The sequence below is a fragment of the Balaenoptera physalus genome (genome assembly GCF_965194825.1).
Source record: "Balaenoptera physalus genome assembly, chromosome: 3".
In the NCBI taxonomy this organism is placed as follows: Eukaryota; Metazoa; Chordata; class Mammalia; order Artiodactyla; family Balaenopteridae; genus Balaenoptera; species Balaenoptera physalus.
Window position 1 is genome coordinate 82,325,476 of NC_138890.1, and position 26,236 is coordinate 82,351,711.

The following is a 26,236-nucleotide window of genomic DNA, read 5'->3' on the forward strand; positions in this document are numbered from 1 at the left end:
GGACATATACAAAAGGCTGCAAAATAAAAATGAGAAAAGGATACACAGAAAGAAGAAGAGGCAAAAGTCAGGTGTTTTGGTCAATAATAACCAGAAAGATGTCAAATAAATGCAATGAAATGAATACTTCTAGTCATGATAATGTATTTTTAGAAATACCCAGCTACAGGTTATACTGATCAATTTGACAGAAGAGTTTTACTAAAATATGATAAGAATACACTGTAACATCACTCTAACCTTACTAAAAAAATAAATATAAAATAAAAGCATCACCATCTCCCCACCCCAACAAGAAAATCCTCCCGATGCCTGTAGAAGAACTACTTAGTATTACCCTAGCAAGATCAGTAAAACCCTAAAAGGAAACAGCAATTGTCACATCAAGACTTTCAGAATCAGTAACTCCATAGGTACACCTCTGATTTCTGATTGCATCCAGGTTTTCTATTCAATAAACAGTTTTGAACATTATAATCAACTTCTTTTTAATCAAAACTAGTCATATTGGCAAATTAGGTAGTACTGAGAAATATAATTCATTATGGCAGCTTTCTTTTTCAGTATGTTTTTAATCAGTTTTGGATGCAGGTGCACTTTTAAAAGAAAAGCAACAAATTTCTATGGGCTACTGATGCCTCTAAAGTAGGAATTGGTTTTGCTAGAAAAAAGTAAAAGACAAAAACGAAATCAAATTTTGTAAGTCTCCATGAAGCAGTTCATGTACAAAAGCAATCTTACTGACTTGTTAATAATTTCTAACTTTCACAAAGAGAACGTGTTGTTCCACGTCTTCCTATTTTTGAAGAGTTTAATGAAAAAACATATAGTACTTACACCATAAGTAAACCAGAACTACATAAATGACAATATTTCCTTATTCTCTTCTAAACACTTATTAGCAAACTTTGTTTCAAAATACAATTATGAAAAATATGACCTTTAAGCCTGGGGTCTAATTTAAAATTGCATTCATTTTCCAAAAATGTAATTAATTAAAATGAGGTTATAAAAAAATCAATCTGTCCATTTTAGCAGGTAGGTAATTTACTTGTACAGATTGGTTATTGCTTTGCATGACTATTAATGTAATATCTGATTTTTGCTTTTTACTGAATCTTGCCTGGAACAAGAAAGTGAAGTTATTTTATAATCCCCATTAAAGTACCTAAGGTTTACTTCTTTTAATATTGTTAAGTTAAAATTTACCAACCAAAATGCTAACTTGCCATGCTACTTTTGAAAATAACATGTCTACTTTAATAAAATGGATCAATACTGAGTACTGAATATATCAAAATAATCCATTTGTTACCATGAAATAAAAATACCACTTAAGCAAGTTCTTCTTAAATAGGATGACTAACAATAAACACTGCCCAAGAAATTGCTCCAAAGTCAGTAGCTTCAATTTGTTGTCTTGGGGGAAAAAAAATGAACTCATGAAGAAGGTTAATGACAAATAAATAGCTTTTATAAACTCATTACGTACTATAAACATTCAGCACATTTTCCTTCTTTTAAAATGTTGATAAACCTCCATTAACTAGTTTCGTCAGCTTTTCAGTTTCTCTTAATTTTGAAATCTATACTTTTAAGAGAAAATGAATCATGATGGCAAACAAGGACACATTTACCTCTTCCCCTTTCCTTCAAATTCCACAAAAAATACATTTTTTTAAAAGGAGAAACATTAACAGTGCAGGAGAATAAGAAAGAATAACACTGCAGGCCAGAAAATCTGAGGAAGTTCTATAAACTAAAAATCAGAGATTTGATTAAAAAAATAATAATAAAATGAGAAAACTGAATCTAAAACAAGCAAAAGAAGCTACTGTAGAGGCCCAGAGAAACATAAAGTTCATGGTCAACAAAAGCAGGTGTACATTTTCTCAAATGTGATTTATATCTATGGAGAGTCCTGGAGTGGATAGGGGGATGACAGAAACAGAGCAAGATGGCAGGCAATTTATGGGAAAGGACTCCCAAACCCAAAGGACAAGATCCTGCAACAAGGAACACCCTGCCCAGCGGTACTCCCTCCTTTTGCCATGCAGTCATTGGATGAAGGCTTCTGTAATAAGAATCTTATTACCCCCAAGAGGGATGGAGTCTCACCTGGGCTGAGGAATAAATACTCTCCAGCCATGAAAACTCCTCCATCTATGTTTTCAACCATACATACTAATAACCAAGAATCACCAATCATTTGAAGAAAAATTAGCAACAAAGCCACTGAATTTAAACTGAAGAAATACCATTCAGGCAGAGTAGAAGAAAAAGAAAACTTTAAATATAATTGACATTCTCAGTGAAATGAAAAGATAGTACATCAACAATAACAACAAAAGAACAGGCTGTTTTGAAAAAGAGTTCTACAAAACTAAAAACATGTCTGATAAAAAAATGGCAAAACAAAGCCTAAAAAAATGGACTGATAATTTAAAGGGACCAGCTAAAGAAAAAATTATTGAGCTAGACAAGAAGGACAAGAGACTCTCCATAACCCAATGCAAAATTAGGAAAACATAAAGAAAGAGAAATGGAAGGTAGATTTACAAGTTCCGGTAGCTACCTAATAGAATGACAAAACTGAAAGAACTGGATGAAAAGTAATCAGAGAAATAAAAGAAGAAAATTTCCTTCTTGGCTGAAGATAGATTCAGGGGCAGAGGCACCAGAAGAGCACTAATAATTAAAAATAGACACTTAATCACATCTTAGTGTAATATCAGGACTCTACGGATATACATTTCAAAATCTTTGGCTGCAGGGGGACAGATGGAGGGAGGGAGAAAATGGTTATTTACAAAGGTATGAAAATCATATTATATATCAGAATTCTTTTTAGCAAAATCAGATAACAGAAGTCAATAAAGCACAGGGACTTTCCTGGTGGTCCAGTGGTTAAGACTCCGCACTCCCAGTGAAGGGGGCCTGGGTTTGATCCCCGGTCAGGGAACTAGATCCTGCATGCCGCAACTAAAAAGACCCCGCAGGCCGCAACTGAAGATGCTGCAACTGAAGATCCCGCACGTGGCAACGAAGATCCTGCATGCCACAACTAAGACCCGGCACAGCCAAATAAATAAATAAATATTTTAAAAATAAATAAAGCACAGTCTTCAAAATTCCAGGTGAAACTATTTATATGTAGAACTCTGTCAAGCCCAATTAGCAATCAAGTGCGAGATTAAATAGACATAGTCAGGAAAAGACTCAGACTAGTTCAACACCTTCAGGTATAATCTAAAAGAATTATTAAATGATCAATTCTAGTAAAACAAACAAAAAACAATGAGGAAGATGTAAAATACAAGAAATCGTGATGTCCAAAAGCAGTAAAACTAAATTTACTAAATTACTAAATTAAATTTAGTAAAACTAAATTTATATCATCATTGATGCATAATATTAAAAAGAAATAATCTAAAATAAAGTACAAAACTATTTTAGAATAACTGTCAGGGAGGAAGAAATACATATATACTAAAAAAAACTCTAGACATTTTTAGAAAAGAATAAAAACATTCAGTAAGAGAAAAGCTTTTGGATGTCCTCAAAATATTCCTTTCATTCATTTACACAAAGAGATGCCTGACAATGGAAAAAGGATCTAATTTCTGCACCTTTAGATTTAATATAAATTTGCTTTTCTCCACATATACCCATACTTGTACATCGATAAACCCTTACTGGTGTGTAAACATCACCACTGCACTGTTCCTAGAGGTTCTGAATGCTCTTTAAACCTAATTAGACAAAAATGGTTATATATAGTTTTGAATGTCCATATGGAATGGAACCAAATAATGAAATCAGGTATATGAATTTGTAACTCAGAAAGTTTCAGTACTAATTCTTGGAAAATTACTTCCCCCAAAGTTCAGATGACCACAGAAGCTTTATATTGGAGTTACATTATGTAAAAACAGTCCATACATGAGAATATTCAAACTATCTCTTACAATTTTCCAATTAGAACTGACCTGAACCCACCACAATAGTTTTCATTTTGTTCAGTAAATAAGTTTGATGTCTATTTTTCTTCCTGAGAAGTTTATCTAATTTTGAAAAGAACTGGTATTTACAAAAAAGAACATGAAGTCCTAAACTGGCACCATGATTTCAGGCAGAGGGCCTGCTGCTAAGAATGCTCATGAAAGATAATTTTGAACGTCTAAATGAGCCTTCAATTTACAATGAACTCATTAAGGGCAGACCAAGTGTCAAAAGCTGTTTTGTCTTCATTGTTTTGCTAAAATGCCCTCTTGTGCACATTCCTTTGATAAATTTCAGATGAAAATAAATAAATGTTTCTACAGCACAAGGCATCTGGAAATGGGTTAATACAGAAGTTTAAAATATTAAATAGAAGAAAAAAGAACTCGATCTTTCTACTCAGTAGACAATAATAAGCTGTATATTTAAAATATCTATAAAGGGTCTTTACAAGATCTAAAAAAACTTGTTTGTATCTTGTCTCTAATGTCAAAGTGAGACAGAGGGGGGGAAATGCCCATCCTTTGACTTCTTGAAACACAAAACCAAGGACCATTAATTAAGACTTTTCAGATCTCAGCTGTCATAAGGATGCATGGGAATGGTAATTTCTATAGAACCCAAAGTACAAAATATGAAAGTCTTCTATAGATTAAAGCCAATATCCAAAATATACTTCAGCATAATCATGTCCATGCTATTGACCTTCAGGAACAGGTATAATATATTCTTCATATACTCAATAACTCCAAAATGAATAGAAGTTGGAAACTACCACTTGAAGTTTCCACTACTCTCCAAGGTCAAGTCTCATTCAGTGATACAAGATCATTTTGGACTTTACAACAGTATGGTTAGCTTTCATTACATTTTAGATTTGTTCTTCTGATCATATACCTATCCAGAAGCTAGGCACAGCATTTAAATCAAGTAAAATATTATGGATTTGCCACCCTTGGGATATTTTTCAAATGCTTTTGGAAATTTTTACGGAAGGTAATTTCAGTCAGGCATACTTGGACTAATTTATTTAGCTGAGAATGAATACAAAAATAGTTCCCTATGCATATCCATGAAAATGTAAGGAAATAAGAAAAATTAAGGTTGGGTCTAACTGCAATGTTTCCGAACACTACAACTCAATTCACATTACTAAATGTTTTAAAGACAAGAAATATGTCCTTCTCTTCCACTTAATGAGATAACATTTCTCACTGCTTTAATAAAGCATTCTGTGTCTCTTACAGGCAAAAAAGATACAACCCAAGAGGCTAAATAAACCTGAATTTGCAGTTAGCGTATGTGTACATTATTAAATATCAGGGTGAGCTTATGCTATGATTCAATTCAAACTAAGATTATGAATAATAAAGACTAATTGTTCCTAAATCATATCCCACTAATACAATAGCAAATGAAAACACCTTGGGAGGAAAAAGCAGTTTCTGGTAGATTCCTAAGATTGGGCTACCAAAATGAATTATCCTTGAAAACAGAATTTGCTTCCATTTATGAAAAATCTGTCAAATAGGGGACAAATACTCAGTGAACAATCAAAATGATAATAAAAACATAACAGAAATTTAAGCATTTGTAATAATATGAGGGCTTCAGAAACAATAGACAAGCATAATAATGAAAATAGATTTCCTCTGTCTTCTTGTCTACTTGGTAGCATTAACTAGAGCTCTGTGTACACTGGCATGTTTGGACATAGGCAAGCTTCACTTTAGACAAGAGCTGTAGTGAGCATGCAGGAAGCCAGCTGTCAGCCTGCAACCCTTCAAAGGCCAGAATAATGTAGACTTATTTGTAGAGTGCCAAGATGCACAACAGAAACCTTACTCCCTCCCATATGGTTCACTGCCTTTCTTCTGAGATGAGGCTCCGGTTTCTGGCCTGGGGATGGAGAAGTGGGATAGGGGAGCCAACTGTTCTGCTTTCAGGGACAGACCTTTAATTAATCCTCCTGTTTCAGCTCTACATCTTCCTGCCCTACTTCATACTTGGCAGATTCTCAGTCGAGAGGCTCTTTCGGGTTCAGATAGGCGATCAGTTTCCTCTCACCTCCTCTGTAGCCTCCTCACAGCCTGTTTCATCAGTCTTCTCACTCCCATCTTTCCTTCTCCCGGTAATTTCTTGAAAACTTACAAGTACTAGTGAGTCTCTCTGATTTTCTTTGCTGCATCAATCTATTATGTGCTTCTATGCTTCTATTTTAGTGATGTCTCAGGAGGGACAAGAAATCAACATGTATGCGCAGGCCTCCATCTTATACCAGGTGGGACAACTTTCTAAATTTTTTAACCAGTCTACTACCATCTAGTGCATATAATTGTACACAAAAATCTTACCTGCTAACTTGTAGAACAGCTAACTTTCCTGAGATTTACACAAAATTTAAAACTCCTCAGCATTTCAATTTAATATAAATTGTTTATGGATGGGAAATCAGTTATTTTTATACCTGAAGGATAAAAAGTTACTATTATGATATCCAATGCTTAATTAAGAAAACCTAATCCATCTAGTGAATCTCAAAAAGATTCAGTTTCTGTTTCAAGTTCAAAGGATTCCTTACAAACTAAAAGATAAAATGTATTTTTTCCAATTATCTCAGCAACTGAATAATTATCAATTAGCTGCAAGATAATGAAAACTAGATGTCTGAAAGTCTTCCCCCCAAAGAAGGCATGAGTAAAAAGGATCAACTACAATTGGAAGTTTGGGGGAATATAAATTATTATTATTCATAAAATCAAATTTGAAAAAACAGCAATAATATAATCCTTAAAAACTGTGGAAACAGATATTAACTTTATGACAAACATACCACTGAGTAACAAATATGACTGTTAAGTGACTTATGTGAAGCACAATTAATTGAATCATTATGTTGATTTATTACTTTACTGCCATTGTCTATTGCTGGTTCATAAAATCAGATGTGGAACTGGTCTCAAGCCAAGAATTCCCAAAGAAACAAATATAATAAGAAGCACAAGTCATCTAAAGGCGGCTTAAAATCTGCACTGTATCATACACGTTAAGATTTTAATTAACTACAGAAAGAGAAAACTGTTCTTTAAAATTACAAAATAGTATCGTTTACTTGACGTAAACCCAATGAACGTCTCAGCCATGCTGGCATTATCTTTTAATCTTTTAGCATTCAAACTTTATGTAGTGGAGGAGGAGGGCCATAGTGAAAGTAGGGAGAGGGGATAAACTGACCTCAACTATCTTTTCTCATTTCAAAATTTTCTAGTCAATTTCACAGTCTCAATTTTTTATTTACTAATACTTTAATACTTTATTACCATTACAAATAAAAGTTGCTTTCCATTTATATCACAGTAACTTCAGAATCCTACATTAGATAAATGTGTTTAGAATTAAAAGCCTAAATTAAGACAAATGAACACTAGAATCTCAGACTCAGCAGTTTGCCATGGCCAGGTCGTCTGATTTACCCACATGTCTGACAGATGAAAGATACCAATGCTAGTGCACAATAATCACTGGAATAATGTTTGGGAACCTACCTGTTGTCATGAAACAAAAAGTAAAGAATTTTTCAATAAAAAGTAAATACTTACTTGTAATCATTCATATATTTGAAACAGCCCTAAGCACAGGAGTCCTGAATATACTAAGGTAAATAGAATATGTGGTAAAAATTTTGACTTTAAAGGAAGAAGATAACTGGTAACCATGCTTTGACGTGAACTAGTTTAAATATTCCTTCACTAAAAACAATAAAAATTGCTAAAGACAGCATTACTGAAATTTACCACAGCATAAAATTGTAATAATGGATATTGTACTATTTTTAGTTTTTATTTTAGTGTTGTTTGAAAAGATCAGTGGGAAAGTAAAAAAAAATAAGATGATCTGCACAGCCATGCCACAGTAGTTCTCAACTTTGGCTCTAACAGAACCAACAGGGACCTCTATTAAAATTTTTCTATCCTCAGAGCCACTCCCAAAGATTCTGTGAATCTTGAGGCCAGGGCAGCTGTATTAAACAAAGCAAAATTTCATCAACAAAAACAAAACTGCATAAGGCTATTTTGATGTATAACTAGGATCTGGCACACCTGGCACAGCTTACTTTCTTCCCTTACCTTTCCCAAGTCTTTGTTGTAAAAATCTCCAGTCTTTGTCATCCAGTTTACCTAACTTTCACGTTATACTTTTTCTAACTATTCCTCATAGGGTCGCCTTGTAGTTCATCTGTATCATTGAAACTTTCAGTGTTGCCCCAAAGCTACACTGAAGTCAATTTATGCACTCTAAATTTTTATTTAAGGAGAATTCAAGGTCACAGAGGTATAACTGTTTAATGAATATTCTGACGGGAGCACACAGTAGTACAGAGAAGAGGGAAAAATACTGAGGTTTTAATCCTTTATTCAAGAAAAGCAACACATGACAAAAAGCATGAGATTCTGGTGAAAAGCTGTGCAGGTGAATTCAAAGACAGATCAGTTTATACCTGGCAGATTTCAGTACCCCAAAATGTGTTGGTTTGGAACTCAACAATCTGAAGGAAAAAACAATGATAATCTTTTGAACAAAAGCAATCTCTCAGGGATTTCATCTCAGGGATGAAGGCTTCATCAGTTATTACAGGGGCTCTCTTGTAGTGGCCTTTCATGGTACCCCTCTTTAAATAGATTACATGGCCTAGAAGTCGTTAGATGCATTGCGGTTCAGTTTGAAATTTATGTTTCCAATCTCTATCGTTTACATTTTTGAACATTGTTTAAAATACAATGCTTTTCGAACAGACTTCATTTTACTTTAGCAATTTGTAATTTCTTACCTATTTTGCAATTAGTAAGCTCACTGACTATCTTAATAACAACTACTGATCTTACGACGCTAACATACACAATTTACCAACCTTTAGTCTGTGTATGCATATTAACAAAGTGTATTATACTCTAGAAGTTGCCCTTAGTACAATAAATTTTAACTACATCAGACTTTTGCCTTTGTTGTCCGCTCTATATCCAAACCTAAAACTTTTTACTCTAGCTCAAATGCATTAAAATTGCACCTCATCAGAATTCAATTTTTCTGGTAACTATGTAACCACCTTTTTTAAAAAAAGCTTTATTTATTATTTATTTTGGCTGTGTTGGGTCTTAGTTGCAGCACACGGGATCTTCGTTGAGGCATGTGGGATCTTTCGTTGCGGCATGCGGGCTCTTCATTGCGGCGCACGGTCTTCTCTCTAGTTGTGGCGTGCAGGTTTTATCTCTCTAGTTGTGGTGTGCAGGCTCCAAGGCACGTGGGCTCTGTAGTTGGCGGCACGCAGGCTCTCTAGTTGAGGCGTGTGAGCTCAGTAGTTGTGGCGCGCAGGCTTAGTTGCCCTGCGGCATGTGGGATCTTAGTTCCCTGACCAGGGATCGAACCCATGTCCCCTGCACTGTAAGGTGGATTCTCTACTACTGGACTACCAGGGAAGTCCCTGTAACCACCTTTAAAAACTATGGCTACATAGTGGAGGTTACTGGGAAACCGGATGCTTAAATAATTCCAGGAAACCTATCTCATTCTTGATTGTTTTGAAACCTAATTAATAGTAAGATATTCTTTAAATTGTTTTTCTTTGGACCTTACCCTCACATATAGGTTAAGGAAAAAGTTCGTAAGATTTTATTTTTGACACAGAGGAATACTCCAACATTAAAAGGATAATAATTTTAGAGTCAGAAATAACCTCTTATTTTCTATTTTTTTGGTAAAGATTCCAAATTAAGTTGTCCAAGCTATGAATAGATTAGAAGGTCAGATAAACAGGTAAATCTGAGTTTGTTTTCAACTGAGAGAAGATTTCTTTTAAAATATGTCAATTCTCGCAGAAAACAGATAATATGTGATCCTATTCCAAAACACCATTTAAATGGTCTAATCTGGGGACTGCTGATCCCACATATAAGAAGCTTTCTGAGAGGGAGAGAAAGAGTTGGAGGATATTTACTGGGCTTAGTGACTAAAGCCATCTTAAACCACAAACTTATTTACTGGAAACCAGAACAATTCTTTTTTTAAAAAGTCTGTGTTTAGCTATTAAATAAAAGAGAAAGGAAAACTGTGCAATTTGTTTTCTTTAACTTTTCATGATTAGTTCAAGCCTTTTCTCTATCTGAGCAAATCTTATAAGAATAACAAAATCTTCAGACAAATATATAATGTAAGGAGATGTTTGTTAAATTTCAGAATTTAAAGTAGGGAAATAAAATGATTAAATACTCATTTTGGAAAAAATCAAGTATTTGCTGACGGCCACATGCCTAACTAATTTGAGACTATGATATTTCCTAAATTACAGTATGTGAAAATTGGGGGAATAACTTCTGCCTTATAGAAAATGTATTTTCTCAAATTGATATCAAGTGAAAATTTCCAAATAAAAGCTTTCTGACTGGATTATCAATGAGTTAAGTTTCCTACTTGACAGTTTAAGTAATTTACTTGACAATATTATTAGATTCTAAAAAGATTGACATAAAATGTAGTGTGTATAAATCAGAAAATACACAATACTGGGTGTATCATAATACTGGGGTGTGGAAAAGGACACTTATCTACTTACATACTTATCTAATTATCTTCTATTTTCTTTTGTTTGTTTGCTTTATGTAAAAATGAGTATACTGTATATATATGATACATATAAATAAATTATATATATACAGAAGGGTGCATACACCTAAATTTTTAGTGATAGGCTATATAATACAGGAAGGCTGGAGTAAAACAATAAAATTTTCCAACAATAACACTGGAAAATATTTCATGACATAAGAATGTAATTACTGCTTAAATATGGCACAGAAAGTAGAAACCATGAAGGAAAAGATTGAGAAATAAATCAGAGAAATAAGATCATATTAAAATTAAAAATTTCTTTTCCTCAAAAAATGCCTTCAGACAGAAAGCAAGCCACAGAGTAGGAAACAATAATTTCAACATATACAATCAACAAAGGGCTGGTATCTAGAATATCTACAAATAAGTATGAAAAACGGACAACTTGATAGATAAATGGACAAGAGACTTGAAAAAGCTCTCTATATAAGTGGGTATCTAAATAGTCAATACACATGTCAAAAAGTGCTCAACTCACTAATAATCAGGGAAATGCAAACTAAAAGCTCAATGTGATGCCTCTCTACAAACTCACCAGAACGGCTGAAATTAAAAACACGGACAATATCGAGTTTTGGAGAAGATGTGTAGCAACCACAACTCTCATACACAGCTGGTGGTAAGCAAATTGGTATAGTGACTTTGGGAAACTTGATTATCTACTAAAATTGAACTTGTGATCTAACAATTCCTAAGTATATGCTCAACAGAGATGCATGTTCATGTGCATCAATCATAGTACAAATTCAAATTTCTATCCATATGCAAAATGGTTAAACACACTGCGGTATGGTCATACAATGGAATACTATGCAGCCGGGAACAAAAGTACTGCTACACAAAACATGGAGGAATTGCACCCATGTGATGTTGAGCAAAAAAAACCCAGAGAGAAGACTGTATATTCTGACTAATTCAATTTATACAAAGTTTATTAAAAAGGCAAAACTAACCCATGATATTAGAATAGGTGGGAGGGTGGTTAACTTTGGGGATCAGGAAAGGGGCAGTGGTTAGGAATCAGTAAGAGGGTTTCTGGGGATGCAGATAACACTTTCCTTCTCCAATGGTTGGTGGTTACACAGGAGTGTTCATTTTGTGATAACTCTTTTAACTGTATGTATGTTATACTTCTTTAAAACATATGGAGACCAAAGACCAACTTTAGCAGCTTTAGTCTGAAGGCAAATTTATTATTTTCTTAAACATGGGCAAATTTTTCTACTAACCAAAGAATCCTACTGACTAAGAAGAAGGGCAAAAATTATTTTAGTGTAATAGCTAAAATGTCCTCATTCTTTTAAAATCATCATTAGCAAATGTATTATTTATTTTAATTTCTATGTAACTGTCACTGAAAACTTAAAAGGCTTCAAAGAAACCAACTGGGAAATAACAGTTGAACATGAATACTGGAGTAATTACTTCCGTACAATCCAGAAACTAACAGATGAAGATACAAATGAAATGTTTTTAACATAAAAGAAAAGTCAAGTTGTATTTAAAGAACTGCTTGAGATATGTAGAAAGACAACTACTTCTGAACCGAAGGATACTACTTCACACTCCCTCCAAGGTAGAGAGGTTATCTTAATCAGTGATACACAACTGTGTCAAGCTAAAGAGCCACTTCATACTGAGCTGAATTGTGTATGGGAGCTGGAGAGCCACAGACTTCACTGCCACATTGTGAAGGGCAGACACCCTGTTTCTGACACTACATAGCATGTCAGGATTGTACACTATATTTCAGAAGTACAGGTTATATTTGCATATTTGTTTTGTTACCAGCAGCAAGTAAGCTTAAGCTGTCCTTTGTGATTTATCCATTGTCATACTGGTTTGAAGCAAACTGGGTTAAACCAAAGCAGCTCTGATCAGAAACGGAGGGCTTTGAGATGTTACAAGTGGGGGCCCAGAAGTAGGTATATATAATACTGTACACATACAAGTTAAATATCTCTGTCCTAAAGAAAGTATTTTTTATGTTAAAGTATCAAAACCATGATTAAAAAAAGATAAACAAATGAGTTAGAAAAAAATTCAATCCATGGTGTTGGGGCTTGTACTTTCCACTTCAAAAGAACCTTAGCATAAATATTCAGAAATAACAATGCTCAGTAAGCTGAAAGAAACGACTAAAGCAAATATGATGATGTTGAACATTTCCATAGACATCAAATTATAGAATACTATGTGTGCCATATACGGTTAAAATTGCTTTACATATATTAATTCATTTAATCCTCAAGCAACCTATGAGATACAGGATGAGACACAGAGAAGTTAAGTACTTGTGCAAGGTAACAAAAATGGCATTTGAACCCAGGCAATCGGATTGTAATTCCATGCTCATAATGAAAGAGACTGGTCAACTCTAGCTAAAATGTATACCCGTATAAAATACTGAACACAGTCGCATTTATAATATTCATTCATTCAACAAATACTTATTGAATGCTTATGACAGGTCAGGCACTATTCTAGGTGCTCAGAATTCAACAGTTTATAAAACTAAAGTTCCCTGCTCTTGTGGAAGTTTGCATTTTGGTGGAGGCTGACAATTAATAAATAAGTAAAATACATAATTTGTCTAATAAAACAGATAGCTTGTCTGAAGCTATGCGGCATGGGATATGCTGGAAATATGGTACCCTGTTATTTCTTAGGGTGGAAAGGGAAGGTCTCATCGATAAGGTGAAATGTGAGTAAAGATGTGCAAGAAGTGAAAGGGTAAACCATGAGACTATCTGGGAGTAGAACGTTCCAGACAGAAAAATCAGCAAGTACAATGTTCCTAAGGAGAAACTGCATGGTATCTTCAAGAAACAACAAGGAGACAGTATGACTGGAACAAAGTAAGTAAGAGGGAGATTAGTAGATGATTAAGTAAGAGAGGTAGTAGTGGGACAAATTATATAAAAGCCACTGTTAGATCTTGGCTATTGTTTTCAGATAGGGAGCCATTTGAGGGATTCCCACAGACAACCAAAACTTCAAAGAATTTTGGGCTTTAAGGGTTCTAGAAGAATCTGTGGTAACTGGAGAAGTGTTCTGCATCCACATAAGAGATAAAACTAATAAACAAAAAGAGGAGGATTGTAATCAGTGAGGTTACCATTTCTGAAGGGTCGGGGTCTCTACTGGCAGAGAGAAAGGAAGTGGCAAGAGGCTAAAATTTTCACTGGCATTGTGGTGGGGAAGAATGGGATCTGAACTAATATCTGTTATGGAAGCCAAAGTGACAGTGGAGGCAGACATAACAAAGCAAGGTAGGGAAATTCTCAGCAGCATTAGAGTAATATAATGAATTCCTCACAGAAATACTCACAGGGAAAGACAAGAGAATGTCCCTGGACAGCAATACCAATCAACTAGCCAGCTTTGCTAGCTAACAGACACTTGCAAGTCAGGCATTTAAAAGACTTGCCCGCTTTGAAAACAAACAAAAAGTACTAGATAGCGCTGAAAGGAAAACAATTTCAATTTTGTAATAAACATTATAAGAAGATCACATAAAGAGGAAAAAATACCCACAGTTCACATATAAATTCTCATGGTAGTAATAATCTAATGCATACAGTTTTGAAGATGGGTAAAATTATTACTTTAACACTGTAAAATGCATGGTAAGGAATGATATAAACTGCTTATGCAAATATATTTGAAATGAAGTAAAATTCAGCGTTCAAATGTAGAAGCTACTGAAGTATCTGTAATGATACATTTAAATAAGCCGATTTGGCTGGAACTGCATTCATCTGTAAATAATTTACACACAGATCGAGTTATGAACTAGCTAAAAAACAGTATGAGTTCTAAAAACATACCCAATAGGATGATTTTGGCTCTAAGGTCAGATTTTTAAAGGGTCTCAGAGTCCCTTTCGTGAAGAGATGCTTTAAAGTATAAATGGTTGCAGAGCACAGGAAGCAGCTGACGTGGAGCCTCAGGAGTGCTGGGGGAAGAAGGGCAACAGCTCTCCGAACCAGTCACTCAGAAAACAGTCTGGGTCTGAGCAGGCTCGGAGGCTCTGAGACTTTTCATTTTGCTGGAAAACCCTCACCCAGTCAATCCAACAGTCTACATCCTACCTATGAACTTCCACCTTGAAGGTACTATTTATAAGAGGACACAAGTAAATCATTTCTATAATTGCAGATCTGTGCTTTTCCTACATATTTTGCAGTTTTTTCCATTTGTGAAATATGCCAGAATCTACTCATCTACTTTTTTTTTTTTTTAAACAAAGAACACTGATACAGTTAAGAAGAGAGAGTGTGGGCTAATAAGAAGAAGCTCATCAGTTAAAAACAGATTAAATGGAGAACAGGTTGATAATGAATACTTTTTAACTCCTTTGAGGAGTCTTTTTGGGTCTTCAGGGTTCAGAATTATAAAAGCTGTAATTCCCTTTGACTGCTAATTGTAGGACTGCTGCTTGTTTGTTAGATTTTGAGTTCCAATTTGAATCAGTTGCCTTCTTGGATAACTGTTAAGCTCTCACTTATATTTTTGGCGTATTTCACTATACTATTACACTCTGGGGTTAGAGTTACTGTTTCTTAGCTCTCACCTCTTCATCTATTATGATTTTATTGGAGATGCACTTTTAGAGTTCTTGCAAGTCTCAATTATCTTTGTTTGCTTTCACATTTCATGGACAGTTTTACTTGGTATATAAACTTCTAGTTTCAAAATCATTCTCCTACAGAACCCTAACAACATTTTCTACACTATGCCCTAGAATTCAGGGTCACCCATGAGAAGTGTAATACCAGTTTGATTCATGTTTTTACGTTGGTAACTTTTTTTTTTCCTCTTTGGAATCTCAGGATTTCCTTCTTTATGGTCAGGGGACTGAAATGCCAAAAGTATGCATTTACATGGAAGTATTTTATATTCATTCATTCTGCCTGGTACTTGCTCAGCCCTTCCATTCAAAGATTAATACCTTTCTTTAGGTCTTGTGATTCTGTAATTATTATTTCCGTAACTTCTTCTCTGTATTACACATACATCATTACCTTTGAACACCCTTCTGTGTTAATATTTCACACATTATGTTCTTTAAAAATAAGAGCAAATTTTATAGTTTGTTAGGAAGTGAGAGATGCTATTGAAAATGAAAAGGTAGAGCAGAGTAAGTTAGTTCAGGTGCTGTGGGTAGTGTGGGGAGTGAAGGCTGTGCTTTTTGAATACGATGACGAACGCAGGCCTACCTAAGAAGCTGACATGTGAGCACTGAGGAAAGGCTACACGGCCATCTGAGAGACGAACACTGCAGGTAGAGACACAACTAGTACAAAGACTCTAAAGCAGAAAGTCCCTGGAAAGTTCGAGGAACAGTAAGATGATTAGTGTGACTGAAGTGAACTGCGTGAGGGAGACAGAGTGGTAGAAAATAAGATCAGAGAGAAAACCTGGAGGGGGCCATATCATTTAGGATTTTGTAGGCTAATGTAGAGACTCCCCAGTCTGTAAAATGGGAAGCCTTTACATGGTAGAATAGTAACGGTTAAATCTGAGCATTTCCCCCTTTAATTGGTAGTATTACTAAAAAACAGATTTAATGTTCCAGTCATAAAAATTACATGATTTATTTTTACTTTATTTCTATCATAATCACAGAAATTTTGAAAAAAACCAATACCACACCATGCTTTTATTCTAAATTGTAGATGTTACAAGAACAAAAATTTTATGCAATATTTGAGGCTGAAGTACTCTTAGAAGATATTTCCATCATATAAGTAGCTATCTCTAATCTAATCTGCTTTCTATTATATGGTCAAATTATTACTTAGCAAAGTTCATTTGGTCGTATTTATTTAAGAAAAAAATGGATTAAATATATTTTGCATTTCTCGCTAAGTCAGCAGTGATGTTAAATCTTACATCTCTTGATTTGTACCAATACCATCATCTCCTACTGAGAAGAGTTAGGATAACAGTAGAAACCTTGAGATTAAATGACAGCAAAGCTATGGGGTCAGAATATAATGTCTTAGTTGTTTCAAAGCAATTTTCTTGGTTGTAATCAAAGTAAATTTAATAAAACTAAAAACAATCTGCTCCTAGAATGTTACAATCTCCTGTTTTGAATAAATTCATATTATCTGGAAATCAATATGGCTCATGTTGCACACAAACAAGGTCTGAAAATAGTAATACCCCAGAGCTCCAAAAGGATGCCGTATCCTTGAACTTTCTGGCCAAAATGAAAGGCTATTTCCTGGAAGAAATGATGCTTCTGAACAAGACATTTCTTCAAACACTATTTCCAGAATTACTTGCCACCACCATAATAGAACATTATCAGGAAATCGTCAGCCTGATTGTTCACAGCATTGGTGACATAGAAAAACTGCTCATATTTACTGGACCACATGACAATTAAGAACAGAACATTTTTATGATTAATAGGTTAAAAGGCAGGAGTTTTCAATGAACCCAACTTGAGCAACTTTCAAATCTTTGATGATTGTCCTGACCACTTTTAACTAGTTTAAAGTAATTTGAAAATGTTTCTAAGTTACATTTGTTAATAGTTACAAACCAGCTTAAATTCCCATTAAGCTTTATTCAAGAAACCTCAAGATTCTGCTCTGAGAACCTCATAAGTAAGTACCCACTATACTGTAACCGGATTAGTAGTGTATTTCAACATTAATCTAACAGTTGGTTTTGAAAATTTTTTTAATGTGTAGGCTCCCTAGGAGTTCATATACAACCAAACAATATCAACTCCACTTAAGCCATAAAAACCCGTTTCTACTGGCAACAATATGAAAACCAAAACTTATTACATGGGGCAAACTCCCAGAGAATGAGTCCAGCAAAGCACAGAACCAGGAATGTGAGGGGACTCTGCTTTGATAAAGTACCACTGAATAATACTTAAACCAGTAATCATTTCTGTCATTTACAAATATGGATCTGTTTAATGTCTTCAGTTATTTAGATTAACCATTTGGATGATCCTAAACTGCTTTGAAGCCTTTGCACTTAGCTTTCCAAGTTTTGGGTTTTGGTTTTGCTTCAAGCTTAAAGTAATTCTAGCATCCTATAGCAACATATTGCATCAAAAAGCTGATTTTTAATAAATATGTCTTCTATTGAAGGGATCAATGTTCTTCACTGTTGTCTCTTTAATTAAAGAGAAGGGAACAGCAAAGTTTCTTTTAAATGCCAATCACAAACATATACTCAATTTGAATCATGGCTTTCAACCAAGAATGCTATACTAACATAACTCTTTTCACACTAAGTTCATAGTAGATTTTATACACTCGTAGTTAATCAACAATCCTCACAAGATTTGTTGGAGTTAATAACAAATATTTTAAAAAATGAACCTCTATTCTTCCCATCCAAACTCTTATTTCCCTTCAACTTTGTTTCATAAAAATGAGCACAGGAAGGACAGGCAGACAACAGGAGATCACTCTGTGAGCCAGGGTGTGTCCTTTCTTAGACTGTATAAAAGGAAGACAGAATGGCAAGGGGATAAAGCACATAAATGTGAGAAAGGAACTGAATACAGGTGAATGAAGAAAAATAGGGGAGGAAATGGAAGAGGTAACATGGGGATAGGAAGATAGGTAAGTGGAGAAAAACATGGGAAGAGAAAGGAGAGGTTAGGAGGGCAAAAAGAAAACAGAATGAAGAAGAGAGAAACGAATGGAAAGCCTTCAAAAGATATTTGAAGGTCCATCTGAGGTCCATCTGAGGTGGACCTTAACAAGCTGATAAAATTCTGATTAAATTGAAGTAACTTATTGGGAGCCACATTTGATGAAACTGCTTGAATTTTCAAATGCTAGTTCAAATGTTTGTTTTTAAAATGTTTCCTTTAATGCTCTCATTTATGTTTATAAAATAATGCTAAGGACAGGAATTAAGGGCACAGCCTGAAGTGACTGTGATGTCCAAGAAGCACTACTTACAGGAAAAAAAGAAAAAAAAAACTTGTCACATTTTAAAATTATGATAAATACTGACCATACTATGTATGAACTTAGAAAAGTGCAGTTGTAGCTACTACATTCTGCAACATATAAAATCCTAGATATGATTTCAGTGCTTTTAAGGCTACTACACTATAGTTAGAAGAAAGCCAAAAACCAGGTGTTCATGGAAAGCCTAATTAACAAAAACACAAATTTCAAATTTTACTCTTTTAAACTGAACTGGAGAATTTCTTGTATTCACTGCCAAGAAATAACACCTACAGAAGTGAAAACTTAGATACCTTCATTGTTGAAATAATGACTTTGAAGAAAATAGTTCAAAACAATAAAATACAAGAATTCTCATTTGTCAGAGAGTGTATGATTTTCCAAATATTCTGGTGTTTAAGGACTTAAGAAATAAAATATAGTTTGGCCAAAAATAAACTAGCTGATGTTAAAAAAACTCTATTATGAAAAACTGCAACACCAAAAATTCCAGGTGAACAAGCAATAAGTTTATTAACTGTATTAATTATTGTATTTCATGTCAATTACATTTAGCCAAAAGTATAGCACTAATATATACCACCGATAGGCTGTGGAATCAGCTTGACCTTATTTTAAAAGTATCTAAGAGGCTCTAAGAGCTAGCAAAACCATTTTAAGAGTATGGAGTGACGGGGAGCAAACTGTATTTATTCTGGATTTGAACTACTCCAAGCCAGTCTTAGAAATAACCTTAAAAAAGAATAAACAGAGACTAAATACTAAAAAAAAAAAAAATTTAATGCAATTTAAAACTGTATCTGGAATCATTAAGTCAAGTGGAAAACTGGGAGGAAGGCAATGTCAGTTAACATTGGAAAAGCTGTTTCTAAGGAGGATGAGTGTGTGTACACACATAATATATCTATATATCACATCTATATTTGGACTGATTCAAGCAACTTTAAGAACTGTTGATGGTGTGGAGAAATGAACATCACAGCTTTTCATATCAGTTTTTTTGGAGAAAATTATATGGTAGAGGTGGGGCTGTAAAAGAGGTGGACTTTTAAATTTTAAACTTGTATACATCACTGGATCCTAAAGATCCATACCCACTGGACACTTAATGATAGGATGTACCCCATGTTTATTGTAAGAACTAAATGCAATAACAAATTTTCACTAGCATTGTGATATATAACAAATTCATATATTTTATTCATTCAGTGTTTATTAAGAATCTACAATGCACCAAGAACTATGTAAAGTCCTCGTAATATGGTAAAAATGCCAATCTAGTGAATCAAACAAATGAATTTATTAAAATAATTTAAAATACAATGATGTATGTCATGATAGATGTGCAGCGGATCTGGAGGTACAGTGAAGAAATATCTAAGGAGAGACACAGAAGAGAGAAAGCTTCCCAGCCAAAGCTGAATCTGAAGAGTATATTAAGAGTTTACTAAAGGACGAAGTAAAATTATCTCTGTTTCCAGATAACATAATCTCATATACACTTAACTCCAGAGATTCCACAGAAAAAACTGGATAGAACTAATAAAGAAATTCAGTAAAGTTGAAAGATAAAAAAAAAAATCAACATGCAAAAATCAGTTGCATCTCTATATACTAAAAATGAACTATCCAAAACAGAAATTAAGAAAACAATCCCGTTTATAATGCTATCAAAAAGAATAAGATAGTTAGGAATAAATTTAACAAAGAGGTGAAAGACTTGTATACTGTAAAGTATAAAACATGATGAAACAAGTTAAAGAAGACACAAAATAAATGGAAAGAAATCCCATGTTAATGGCTTGGAACACTTAGTATTGTTAACATGTCTGTACTACCCAAAGTGAGCTACAGATTCAATGGCATTTCAAAATACTAATGGCAGTTTTTATAGAAATAGAACAAACAATCCTATTATTCGTATGGGAACACAAAAAACCCCAAATGCCTAAAACAATCTTGAGAAAGAAGAACATGGCTGATGGCATCACACTTCCTGATTTCAATATATATGACAAAGCTACAGTAATTAAAACAGCATGGTACTAACATAAAGACACACATATAGACCAATGGAACAGAACAGTGAGCCCAGAAATAAACCCATGTATATATGCTCAACCAATCTTCAACAAGGGTACCAAGAATACATAACAGGAAACAATAGTCACTTCAGTAAACGGTGTTAGGAAAACTGGATATCCAAATGTGAAAGAATAAAACTGAACCCTTATCTTACACTATACACAAAAATCAACCCAAAATGGAGTAATGACTTAATCGTAAGACCTGAAAATGTAAAACTACTAAAAGAAAGAAGAGGGAAAAAATTTCGTGACATTGGTCTTGGCAATGATTTCTTGACAGGACACCCAAAACCCAGGTAACAAAAGCAAAAATAGACAAATGGAGCTACATCATACTAAAAAGTTTCTGTACAGTAAAGGGAAGAATTAAAAGAGTGAAAATAGCAACCTACAGAATAGGTGAAAATATGTGCAAACCATATATCTGATAAAGGGTTAATATCCAAAATATAAAAGGGATTCTTCCAACTCAATAGCAAAACAATCAATCAAATAAAAAACAACAAAACCCCAAAACCCGAAATAACTCATTAAAAAATAGGCAAAGGACCTGAATAGACATTTTGCTAAAGAATACTTACAAATGACATGGATAGACCTAGTGATTGTCATACTGAGTGAAGTAAGTCAGAGAAAGACAAATATCATATGATATCGCTTATATGCAGAATCTAAAAAAATGGTACAAATGAACCTATTTACAAAACAGAAATAGAGTTGCAGATGTAGAAAACAAACATACGGTTACCAAGGGGGAAAGGGGTGGGGGAGGGATAAATTGGGAGATTGGGATTGACATATACACACTACTATATATAAAATAGATAACTAAGAAGAACCTACTATATAGCACAGGGAACTCTACTCAATACTCTATAATGACCTATATGGGAATAGAATCTAAAACAAACTGGGTATATGTATACGTATAACTGATTCACTTTGCTGCACAGCAGAAACTAACACAACACTGTAAATCAACTATACTCCAATAAAAATTAATTTTTTAAAAAAGAATACCTACAAATGGACAACAGGTATATAAAAAGATGTAAACATCACTAGCCATCAAGGAAATGCAAATCAAAACCACAATGAGATACTACCTCACACCTGTTAAAATGGTTATTTTTTTGTTATCAAAAAGCAAAAGGTAACAAGTGTTGGTGAGGATATGGAAAAACTGGAACTCTTGTACATTGTTGGTGGGAATGTAAAGTGGTGTAACCACCATGGAAAACAGTATGGAGGTTCCTCAAAAAATTAGAAATAGAACTACCATATGATCCAGCAACAGAACTTCTGGGTATTTATCCAAAAGAATTGAAATCAGGACCTTGAAGAGACATTTGCTCTAATGTTCACTGCATTATTCACAATAGCCAAGATGTAGAAACAACCTAAAATATCCATCAATAGATGAATGGATAAAGAAAATGTGCTATACTCATAAATGGAATAAGACTCAGCTTTAAAAAAGAAAGAAGGAAATTCTGCCACATGCAACACGGAAAAACTTTGAGGACAGCATGCTAAGTGAAATGAGCCAATCACAGACAGATACTGTATGATTCCACTTAGATTAAGTCTTTGAAAGAGTCAAACAAATAGAAGCAAAGAACAGAATGGTGGCTGCCAGGGGCTGGATGGGGAGGGAGACTCAGGAAATGGGGAGTTGCTATAAAATAAGCATAAAGTTTTAGTTATGCTAGATCAGGGGTCCCCAACCCCTGGGCCGTGGACCAGTACCGGTACCTGTTAGGAACGGGGCCGCACAGCAGGAGGTAAGCAGTGGGCGAGTGAGTGAAGCTTCATCTGCCGCTCCCCATCACTTGCATTACCACCTGAACCATCTCCCCCCCTGCCCCTACCCCCGATCCCAAGTCCCGTCCATGGAAAAATTGTCTTCCATGAAACTGGTCCCCGGTGCCAAAAAGGTTGGGGACCGCTGTGCTAGATGATTAAGTTCTAAAGATCTGCTATTCAACACTGTACCTACAGTTAACAATACTGTATTAAAAACTTAAAATTTGTTAAGAGAGTAGATCTCATGTTAACTGTTCTTACCACAATTAACAACAACAGAAAAGGAATCTTCTAGACCATTACCACTGAGCAAGCAATGGAGAAAAAAATAACATAAACAGAACGTAGTGAGGCTGCTTTTGCTACATGGCCTCCTTACACAAGCTAAGCAGATGACCGTGCTCTTTGAGACCTACTTTTTAAAAAATACAATTCAGACTACCTGGACATTGGAAAAATAAACTGTATTTAGAATATACAGAAGACACTGCAAAAGAGCCATTAAAAGGAAGCAAAGTATTCTTGAATTCATTTAGTGTCTCATGTATAAGTGATCATGTACGTAACTGGTGTTTAGACTGGGCTAAAGGATAGTTTAAATAGACATCTTTTAAATTACTTTTTTTTTTCATGTTAAATAACCAAAAATCTCAAATACCCCAGGCTGTTACTTTATGTCACCACACAGAATTTCAAATCATACAGATATGCCTTTTCATTTGCTGGACAAATAACTGTGCTTGTATTTTGTTTGATCATATATATTGTCATATTTTGTTCTCCAGCTGTTTCATATATGAATCATTTGTCTCCCAAATTACATGATAAACTTCTTTAGGGCAAATCATACTATCTTCTCCTTTTGTATCTATTAGCAGCTAACACTGTGTTGCGCTATAGAATTGCTCAATAGATGCTTGTTGAATTGAACAGTACCCTTAATCATTGCCATTTCTTTTCTCTGAAGTACAGTTGAATAGATTTAATGCTGTGGTATTGTCAGCTTTTATACTTCATCCTGCTTCTGTGACCACCGTGCTAGGAAAAGGCAAATTCAATCTTCACATTTGTTCAATCAATGCTGCTCCTACCAGGATTATCAACAACAATGACAATCAATGCTAATTCAGATGGTGAGTTTTATTACACACGAATACCTGTCACCTAGAGACTGAACCCAAAATATTATATTAGACTGAGTCATTATTAGTCTGTACCTGATTCAAAACAAATGATCAATCTTAAATATAAGTTCACTACCTGTATCTTTCATTCTGTAAGTGGGAATAAAAAAAATAGTAAAAAGGGAAATAATTAAAATACTTTAAAAGTAGATAAATTATAAATGTCCTCTACATACTGGCATTTTTATGCCCAATGTGAAGGCAAATTAGTTTCTTATAAAGTGAAATTCTTCTACTTTAAACTGTAACATCTATAAGCACATATTTATTTTATACTATTTTACAAGAAGATAAAATAATCTACCTTAATCCTATCACAAGTTGGGGGTCAAAATCAAAAGTATGATTCTCAAATTAAGTTAATCTTTGAAATATAAGAGTATGTCTTAATACTTATTTACTGCAGTGAAGAATTTTTTCTTTGCAAATGCAGAAAGATTAAACTGAATTAAGAAGTAGTTAAAGCTTGTTTATAATCAAGGCTAAGTTATAGTATGAAACAAACAAGGAGATAGTCACAGTGATCCTAAAGGTCCTATTTTAACAAGCATGAATCAGAAAAGGAAAAGGATCAGAATCCAGACATAACTGTCATTCACAATCTACAATTTATGACAAATCACAGTTTATGCAACCATGAAAAGAGTCATTTAAAATCACAGCAGGACTGTATTATCTCTTCAGGTTTAATTGAAACTTTGAAGAAAAAAAAAAGCAGCGGCCTATTAAAGGTTCTTTGACAAATCTATTTTGTTACACCTTTTATGTCTGTAATTCTTTCTCTTGAAGTAAGGGAAAAAATTACTATATATAAACATGAGAAATGTGATTATTTCCTTTCTTCAATTACTCCGCCTAAATTAATTTAAATTAAAATTAACATCTAGTTTGTGAGGTACAAAATCAACAACAATGAATAAAATTTTATTATTTTTTTTAATTTTAAAACTCTGGCCTAGAATATGAATAATGTTAGTATCAAATGGTGGTTTTGTGGCTTACATTATATCTCATTCGTCTTAACCCAGTTTTTAAAGGTGAATTGGAAGTGTATTTTAAAATCAAGCCATTACAATGACTGTTATCTACTTAGCTGAAAAACTCTTATCTGTACTAACCTCCAATAACAAAATTGAGATTTTCTTTCTAATTTAAGGAAACCAGGGGTGAGACCAAATTGAACACTTAAGAAAGAGCCATAGTGACAGTAACTGTATTCACATTTATCACTACAATGAAAAAAAAAATCCTGCTAATCCTGATTCCTATAAAAGATTTTAAGTTCCAATGAAATGTAAGCACATGTGTATTATTCTGATGACATTTTATTCCCTCTCGCGCATTGCTGACATTTTTAACATGACCTAGTTGAGCTAAAATTACCATAGTAAAGAAGTAGCTGCATTGTGATAAGTGATTTTACCTAGACATGCTGTCTGGTTCCCACTGGTATACACAAACTGACATCCCTGGGTGAGGAAGACTAATTCCTTCTACTTGTCTTTTTCATGACAAAAGGCACTGATAGTGACTTTTAAAGTTTCTTGCTTATAAACTGAAAAAGTGAAAAGTTGTGAATGTTCAGCATCACCAATCAAGTCAGAAAACTACACCCTGTAATAACACAAGGTTAAAAAAAAAAAAAATCCTGAAGCCAACACCTTGGGAAATGAAGATAACAGAAAATGAAATCACATAAATGGGTGGTCTTAGTATTTGGGGTCACATTCCCTACTCCCCGCAAGTAATAGCGGACTGGCGGCTGGGAAGCATATGAGACAAAACATACACGTGGAATTTCAAGGACAGTACTATTCTATGTTAAATTATCATGGAGCATGAACTGAACAACAAGTCTTTGCAGATAGTACCAGATTAAAGATGTAAAATAAAGGTGTCTTTCAAAGATACTGTGAAAGACAGAAAAAGGGAAACAGAAGAATATATATAATGAACTGCAGGAGAATAAAGAGGATGGGTAATTACAATTTACCAGGAGTTATTAAAATTATTAGCAGGAATAATAATGTCTGCTCAAAGAAATCCAAGTCACGTTGATTGAAAATGTGAAGCTCCATTAAGGAGAAAATTAGGTAAGAGGCTCAGCGGCCTGAGACAAAGAGAAAAAACTTCTGTCAGTGGGCTGAATCCAGTACTTAGTGATATTTTTTAAGTATCACTCTAACTTATGCCAAGGAGAAGTGAAATTGTAATACAGATAGAAACGGATCCTGCTTACCAGTACTGTGAACCAGGAAGGCAAAAGAGAGTGACAGAGAGTCAGATAGAATATGCATTAGAGCAGTAAATTTACCTAGACTTTGGCCCGGGGCACAGAAATAATGTGAATTTGTATGAAATGGAAGTGATATTAGAGAAAATCTGAAAATAGTGTTTAATGTTTTAAACTATCAAGAGCAGCAATTTGCCTATATGTAACACTCCTAATATCATATTAGGGGTTATAACCAATCATATAGCTACTACTTTTATGAATAAACACAGAATATAAGTGCGAAAGTTACTCTGGAAT

At 34.2% G+C, this 26,236-nt stretch overlaps 1 protein-coding gene across 7 annotated transcripts in view; it reads right to left on the reverse strand.

The window, feature by feature from the left end:
* COMMD10 (COMM domain containing 10) overlaps positions 1 to 26,236 on the reverse strand; it is a 264,005-nt gene that overhangs the window by 117,724 nt on the left and 120,045 nt on the right. The window contains exon 6 of one of the 7 annotated variants that reach the window (XM_082455818.1): positions 626 to 661. The exons of the other annotated variants lie outside the window; for them this stretch is intronic. Within the exon in view, the coding sequence (XP_082311944.1) occupies positions 641 to 661 (21 nt within the window). The 3' untranslated portion in view covers positions 626 to 640. Of the gene's footprint in view, positions 1 to 625; positions 662 to 26,236 lie in introns of those variants that run through there. 7 annotated transcript variants of the gene reach the window in all.